This window comes from Tripterygium wilfordii, chromosome 22 (genome assembly GCF_013401445.1).
Source record: "Tripterygium wilfordii isolate XIE 37 chromosome 22, ASM1340144v1, whole genome shotgun sequence".
Classification (NCBI taxonomy): Eukaryota; Viridiplantae; Streptophyta; class Magnoliopsida; order Celastrales; family Celastraceae; genus Tripterygium; species Tripterygium wilfordii.
In genome coordinates this window covers 5383621-5392294 of record NC_052253.1, presented here as the reverse complement: position 1 = coordinate 5392294, position 8674 = coordinate 5383621, and the positions used below count along the sequence as shown (strand labels likewise).

General features: G+C 38.3%; 1 protein-coding gene across 1 annotated transcript; it reads left to right on the top strand.

Annotated features, from left to right (window-relative positions):
• Nucleotides 1-324: 324 nt before the first annotated feature.
• On the top strand, nt 325-1292 carry LOC119991431. Its single transcript, XM_038837787.1, has one exon. The coding sequence runs from the start codon at nt 325-327 to the stop codon at nt 1198-1200; it is 876 nt and encodes a 291-aa protein (XP_038693715.1). The 3' UTR covers nt 1201-1292.
• Nucleotides 1293-8674: the final 7382 nt, after the last annotated feature.

The following is an 8674-nucleotide window of genomic DNA, read 5'->3' as shown; positions in this document are numbered from 1 at the left end:
GTAAATTTTCATTTAGAATTCAATGAAATTAAGGTCAACAAAACTTGTGCAATGCATATCATATATCTATAATCATCATGATCAAATGAGTTGGACTATGAACTGGGAGGAATGGTGGAAAGGAGACATTACTTAGACATTATTGAAAATGAAATAGTATTTAAATGTAGATCAAATCATGTTACCTTATGACTTATGAGTACTCGAGATTCCTCATGTCTCCCTCTCCTTGTGATATAAGAGGAGCAGAACCTGCATACAGAAGCCAAGCATACATTCAACTTCAAATCTCAAAGCTTTCTCTTATATTATTACCCAAGAAAAATGGCTCCATCTTCTTACCATACTCGCTCTAACAGCATCCCAAACAGACCACATCCTGTCCTCGTCGAACTCGACGAGCAATTGAGAAGATTAAGATCCTCTGAAGCCACCTCTACTTCATCATCATCAACAATCAGCCACCAACTAATTGGGCTTCAAGATCTTCATAATTGTGTCGACAAGTGGCTTCTGTTACCACTCACTCAGCAATCATCAGCCCAAGGACAGCAGAAGAAATGGGCCAATGAGCTGTTGGATGGATCTCTCAGGCTCTTGGACATGTGCGACACTGCTAAGGATGCCTTGCTGCAAATTAAAGAATGCTTTCAAGGACTTCAGTCATCTTTGAGGAGAAGATGTGGAAGTGATACAAGGCTGCTTGCAGGTTGTGTTAGGAGGTACTTGACCACCATGAAAGCAGTGGCAAAGTCAATCAACAAGGCCCTAGGGAAATTGAAGAGTGTGAAAGCATCTTTTCCTAAGCTCCATGACAGCAATGAAATGGTTAGTGTGCTAAAGGATGTGGAAGCAATCACTATCATGGTATTGGAATCCCTGCTGTCCTTTATTTCCTCCTCTCAAAAGGGGCCAACAAAGCTAAGTGGCTGGTCATTGGTGTCCAAGCTAGCAAAGCCTAAAAGGATGGCACCTGAGGAAAATGACAATACAAATGAGTTTCAAAAGATAGATGTTGCACTTCAGTCCATCGTAAGTGTCAAGAAAGAAAAATCTGATAGTAACAAGAATGTTGAGGATGTGCAAAACCAGCTCAAAGATCTCGAGTTGTGCATTCAAGATCTCGAAGGAGACCTTGAGAGCCTCTATAGGCGTTTGATCAAAACCAGAGTCTCCTTTCTCAACATCCTCACACACTAGTTGAAAAAATCACAATGTAGTCACACATGTAAATGCACGAAATTATGATGTGTATATGTATTCAGAAACTTAACATATAGAGACAATTTGCACCACTTTTATACTAAATTTCTCCTTTTTCTTTTTCCAGAGAATTCAATTTCAATGGTCAAGGGATAGCATTCAACTGTACGACAAAAATACTCAATTACAATTGTTTAATTAGTACAACAATTGAAGACACACAAAAAAATATTCAGAAATGGAAAAAAATAGAGGCTTCTGTTGGTTCTGAGACTTAAGCTTTACTCTTTACTGTGTTTGGCTTGGTCTTTGTCTGACCAAGAGTTATTTTGTATTACTAAGTTGACTGCCATGTCATTTGTTTTAATTATTTCTTTTTATCCTTTGTAAGTTGTGTTGCCAGGTAAGCGACTAGGAATATATATCTAGTTTTGTCTTGATCTGGTTGTTGTACTGGAAGTCGTATGAACAAAAAAGAAAAAAAGCTTGTTTTTGATTTGTTTTTTCTCTTCTTCTTATGTCTTTGTCTGATGTACGAAGATTGAAACTATATTGTGTTCGGATCTGTGCTGTTGAAGGAGTGAAGCTGCTTGTGTACTGATTTGTGTTTGATTGCAGCTTCTCATTTCTCTGTCTCAAGATCAGATCAAGACAAGTTCTGGGTTCTGTGTTGTGACAGTGGTATCGGAGCTTTGTTCTTACGGATCTGTGGTTGGGTAAGTTGAATTGAAGCTCAAAGTAAGTTTCCCTCTCTGTTGTTGGTTGCTATGTCTCAATCTTCACTTCCTCCCCCTCCTGTTTTCAAGGGTGAAAACTATGACTTCTGGGCAGCTAGAATGGAGTCTTTTTTCATGGCTCATGGGTTGTGGCATTTGATTGAGGATGGTTATGATCCAGAATCATTGTCAGCAAACCCTACTGTTCAAGAGCTTAAAGATCACAATGATCTGAAGCTTAAGAACTTTAAAGCTCTTATTTTTTTACATTCTGCTATTGATGAGAAAATATTTCCGAGAATAGTTGATGTAAAAGTGGCTAAAACTGCCTGGAGTAAGCTGCAAGAGGAATTTCAGGGTAGTGTTAGGGTTAGACAACAGAAATTATTAACCCTAAAGAGGGAGTTTGAAATGTTGAAGATGAGAGATTCTGAAACTGTGGGAGACTACTCAGCTAAGCTAAATGAAATTGTCAATCAGATGAAGTTATATGGAGAGGCTATCTCAGACTACAGGGTAGTTGAGAAAATACTAATTAGTTTGCCTGATAGGTTTGAGGCAAAAGTTTCTGCTATTGAAGAATCTTGTGATTTGAGCAAGATGTCTATTTCAGAGTTGTGTAGTAAACTACAAGCTCAGGAGTTGAGATTTTCCAGGAAAACTGAAGAGGCCTCAGAGGGTGCATTTCATATGAAACACAAAGGGAAGCAATCCTCTGGTTCGAAAGATGGCAAGAAAAAATTGTTTGACAAAAGTGGAAAGGGGAAGTCCAAGGAAGATTCTAGTACTAGTGAGCAGTCCAAGTCAGGTCAGGGCAGATTTCCACCTTGTCCTCACTGTAACAAGACCAATCATGCAGAGAAATCTTGTTGGCAGAAGTATGGGAGGCCTCAATGCAGGTTTTGTAAGAAATTGGGGCATATCGAGAAGTATTGTAGAGACAAACAGAATCAAGGGCAATATGGTGGTTCTGGAGGTTCTGGTGTTTCACATGAGGCACATTTCTCAAATGTTCAAAAGCAAGCAGGGCAGGATCACTTGTTTATGGCAGTGAGTAGTTCACATACTACTGTTGAGGGTTCTTGGCTCATTGATAGTGGTTGTACCAGTCATATGGCCAAGGACATTAACATGTTTTCTTCTCTGGATAGAAATGTCAGAACAAAGGTGATGTTGGGTAATGGTGATGTGGTGCAAGCTGAAGGCAAGGGTTCTGTGGCTTTGAGTACTAAGCAAGGTACTAAATTTATTTCAGATGTGTTGTTAGTACCTCAATTGAACAAAAATTTGCTCTCTGTTGCACAAATGATGAAGAAGGGATATTCTTTGAATTTTGATGATTTTAGTTGCACTATTACTGCTCCTACTGGTTGTGAGATTGCTAAGGTGAAGATGGTTGAAAATTCTTTTCCTTTAATTACAAATTCTGTTAGCCATGGTGCTTATGCCATGCAGGGAGATGAGTCTTTGCTATGGCATAGCAGGTATGGACATTTTAATTTGAAGTCTTTGAAGTTAGCTTGTGATCAGAAGATGATCAGGGATATGTCAGTTTCTCATATCAGTGATGAGGTCTGTGGTGCATGTCAGTTTGGGAAGCAACATAGACAGTCATTTCCAGCAAGTTCTTCATGGAGAGCTAGTGAGAAATTGCAGCTGATCCACACTGATGTGTGTGGTCCAATGTCTATTCCTTCTTTGAGTCAGAACAAGTATTTTGTTCTGTTTATTGATGATTTTACAAGAATGACTTGGGTTTACTTTCTCTCAAGTAAATCTCAAGTGTTCTCTGTGTTCAAGAAGTTTAGGAGTATGGTTGAAGCTCAAAGTGGGATGAGAATTAAGAGTATTAGATCTGATAATGGGAAGGAGTATACATCAAATGAGTTTGATAAATTCTGTGAAGACATGGGTATAGCTCACCAATTGACAGTGAGTTATTCACCTCAACAGAATGGAGTGTCTGAGAGGAAGAATAGGACCGTGATGGAAATGGCAAGGTGTATGCTTGCTGAAAAGAAGGTGACAAAGAATTTTTGGGCAGAAGCAGTGTATACTGCTGTGTATCTTCTAAACAGACTTCCTACAAGGTCTGTGAAGGAGATGACACCTATTGAAGCTTGGTTTGGGATTAAACCCTCAGCTAGGCACTTAAAGGTCTTTGGATCTATCTGCTACTCTCATGTTCCTTCTGTTAAAAGGAGCAAGTTAGATCAAAAATCAGATTTGGGAATTTTCTTGGGTTATGCATCAAAATCCAAGGGTTATAGGATCTACAATCTGCAAACTGAGAAAATCACAGTAAGTAGGGATGTAATTGTGGATGAAACAGCCTACTGGGATTGGGAGAGTCAAAATATTGTGAAGAATTCAGGGTTACAGCAGCTGCCAGACACAAATAGCAGCAGAGATCCAGTAGCTAAATCTCAGGTTGATAATGCTGATGAGGATGAATCCTCTTCCAAGAAGATGAAGTCTTTGGCAGAGATATATGAGCAGTGTAATGCTGTTATGATAGAACCTTCTAGCTATGCTGAAGCTGAAAAGCATGAAGAGTGGAGGCTTGCTATGAAGGAGGAGTTGGAGATGATTGAAAAAAATTCTACTTGGAATCTCACTCCTAGACCTAGTGACAGAAATGTTATTGGTGTCAAGTGGATATTTAAAACAAAACTAAATCCAGATGGCTCAGTGTTTAAACACAAAGCCAGACTAGTTGTGAAAGGTTATGCACAACAACCAGGGGTGGATTATTCAGATACATTTGCTCCGGTTGCTAGACATGACACTGTGAGACTTCTCATTGCCCTAGCAGCTTATCATGGTTGGAAAATTTTTCATTTAGATGTTAAGTCTGCTTTTTTGAATGGGATTCTGAAGGAAGAGATATATATTGATCAGCCTGAAGGGTATGTTGCAGCTGGAAGTGAAGGGAAAGTTCTCAAGCTCAATAAGGCACTTTATGGCCTAAAACAGGCTCCTAGAGCCTGGTATAGCAGAATTGATTCTTTTCTGCTTGATCAAGGTTTCAGTAGAAGTAAAAATGAAGCTACGTTGTATGTGAAGAATGGTGAGGATCACTTGATTGTGTCCTTATATGTAGATGATTTTCTGGTGACTGGGAGTAATCCAAAGTCTGTGGAGGTCTTTAAAGCTCAAATGAAGGATGAATTTGAGATGTCAGACCTAGGTGGAATGAAGTATTTTCTTGGGATGGAAGTACATCAAAACAGTTCAGGTGTTTTCCTTTCACAAAGGAGATATGCCTTGAACATTTTAAAGAAGTTCAATATGGAGAAGAGCAAGCCAGTTGCTACTCCACTTTCTTTGACAAGTAAATTGTCTTTGAATGATAAAGATGCCAAAACTGATGCTAAGGCATATAGGAGTTTAGTTGGGAGTTTGTTGTACTTGACAGCTACTAGGCCTGATTTGATGTATGCTGCTAGTTTGTTGTCAAGGTTCATGAATTCTCCAAGTCAAGTTCACCATGGAGCTGCCAAAAGGGTATTGAGATATCTTAGAGGCACTGTAGATCTTGGAATCTATTTTCTGAGAGGAGTTGGTGGTGTTCTTGAAGGTTATGTTGATAGTGACTATGCTGGGAGTGCTACTGATTTTAAAAGCACAACTGGTTTTATTTTTTCATATGGTTCAGGTGCTGTTTCATGGAACTCCAAGAAGCAAGAGATCACAGCACAATCAACAGCAGAAGCTGAGTATATAGCTGCTGCTGCTGCTTCAAATCATAATATGTGGTTAAGGAAGCTTCTGTCAGACTTGGGGCATGTTCAAGATGAAGCTACTGTGTGTTGGTGTGATAGTAAATCAGCCATTGCTATAGCTGATAATCCAGTTCAGTTTGGCAAGACTAAGCACATGAATGTCAAGTTTCATGCTGTCAGAGAAGCTCAGGAACTTGGTTCTATTCAGATGGTGCATTGCAAGTCTGAGGAACAAATTGCTGATATATTTACAAAAGCTTTGCCTAAGGGTCAGTTTGAATTTCTGAGGAGTTTAATGGGCATGTCCAAGCTTAGTCTCAAGGAGGAGTTTGTTGGTTCTGAGACTTAAGCTTTACTCTTTACTGTGTTTGGCTTGGTCTTTGTCTGACCAAGAGTTATTTTGTATTACTAAGTTGACTGCCATGTCATTTGTTTTAATTATTTCTTTTTATCCTTTGTAAGTTGTGTTGCCAGGTAAGCGACTAGGAATATATATCTAGTTTTGTCTTGATCTGGTTGTTGTACTGGAAGTCGTATGAACAAAAAAGAAAAAAAGCTTGTTTTTGATTTGTTTTTTCTCTTCTTCTTATGTCTTTGTCTGATGTACGAAGATTGAAACTATATTGTGTTCGGATCTGTGCTGTTGAAGGAGTGAAGCTGCTTGTGTACTGATTTGTGTTTGATTGCAGCTTCTCATTTCTCTGTCTCAAGATCAGATCAAGACAAGTTCTGGGTTCTGTGTTGTGACAGCTTCCCTATTTAGTCTCATGACCAAGAATTAAAAAAAGAAGAAGTTAAAGTTAAAGTGATGACAGAAATTTAACTCCATAGACTCAATTATTATTCTAAAAGGAGTTGTTTTAATCAAAAAAATGCTTTTCCTAGTCAACCAAGATAATACTCACACACTGTGAATACAAATTTTTAGCACAAGGGGTTTTGTAATACTCAATTAAAATACCTTCAAAGCCGACTATAAGCCAATCAAAATGCGATGAAATTCACATGCTTGACGCTAGTATAGCACATTTAATACAACTAAATATGACCTGTCGTAGTATGGAAAATTTGAGCAATAGATCCAAATGATCTGAATAATTTAAAGCACTTCTGTCCAACTCAGGCTCGAAAAAAATAATGGTGCAACATCTGCTTCAATAAAAATCTAACCATAAACCTTTGTTAGCATCATATACGGTGTCAAAAGTGATCACATCACCAAAATAGACATAGTCAACAATCATTCTAGCATCAGCCCAAAATACATTAGCAGCATGCTCCTTTATCCAAGTGAACAACATAATGAAAGGAAGGATCTAGAATTGATTCTTCTTGTAAGTACCTCAATATAGACCCAGCTTCACCATAAGCTATATCTTTCTGCCGTCTTGTTTGCAAGAAGTTTTTCTGACCATTTTCAATGAGACCAAATTTACTCCTCCCACCAGTTTTTCTGCTCAATGCTGATCAACCGATCTACAATCTTAGGCCTGATTCCAAAACTACATGCATATCTATCTCAAAGGATTGCACTCTAGGTATTTTTCTTTGTGGCTTTGTTACATTTAGTGGTTCACCACATTTGAGGTTTTAGAAAGGAAAAAAATGATGATTATGTTCAGCCACAAAATCATAAACTGTATACTTTCCACTCTCTCGTTTTAGGGAAATAAACAATCGCACTGGACAGTTGGTCCTTGTTTCTTCTCTATGATTGCTACTAATTCGACGCTTGTAATCCTTGCGCACACCCTCTTTGCAACATACAAATCCCCTCGTAGTTATTTGTCCATCTTTCTTACTTCTATTTATGAAACTCTTTCTTACAGAAAAACCAACTTGCTTTCCATGCACAAATGGTCCCAAGCCTCATTGACTGAAGTGAATTCCATGCCAACACGAGGTCTACAATCCTAGAATCATCACCCATTGTATTCTGTGTTGGCACAAAGACACAAATGAATGACTTATTAAAATAATCTGATCTAAGTGTTTAATATTGCAGGAATCATCATTCTAATTCATGAGTTTGCAGCGGAATACAAATGGAAGATGGTAGATGAAGAAGAAGATGAGAGGAGAGAGAGAGAGTGAAAGCCAAGATTTGAAAAATATATTATCATTCAAAAAATCGTAGTACATACAATGGGTATCAGCCTTTCAAGATATACACACTTCACCAACGGCTCTGGTGATGTGACAAATGCATTGTCAATGTCAGACAGAGAACAGAGTAAAGAAAATTGAAATATAGAAGGAAATGATCAATACGATGTGTATTGATCAACTCTCTAAAAAATGGGCCTAAGAGAATAACCCAAAAAAACTAACAAAGCTCTCAAATGTGGCCCAAGAAATAAGCCCAAAGAAATAATGTCTTCCCAAGCACATCGAACAATCTCTGCAAAAAGGAAAACTCTGAATAATCTTATCACTTATTAAAGCAACTTAATGCTGAAGTAACTTTTAAAGCCAGAAAAAATTTACTTTCAGCGTTGCAATCAACCTATGAACCAGAGAGACATGCATAAAATTTCAGGGCAGTAAAGTTTCAAACTTGTTGAGATTAAAATCATCACTTTAAAAACTGCATATGTATGCTCACGGGATGAGAATTAATGCATGGATGTATGACTGATTCGTTCAAATCAATGTCTACATCCTGGAATAGTAATTCTACAAAATGAAACATTGAATGTAGGAAAATGTAATCAACCCGAGTTCCTTCTAATGCTCCGTGAAAATGAAACAAAGCTTACAACTTTTAACATGTAAAAAATGTTGATAATAGGATGTGTAAATATAAACCTCGAGGAATGATAGTTTAGGGTTTGCCTCAAACATTGATTCCGCGTACAGAGTAGCAGAGCTGTACCCACGCCAACAGAGGAGAATGAGGAGGAGCCCAGCTCAATGAGTTTGTCGCAACCGGGGTCACGACGCGGACCGGCGTGGGAGGATGAAAAATGTTTAGAGTCGCCACCAATTGATTTAAGGTGCAATTGGACACCGAAAAGACCTGCGAACCAG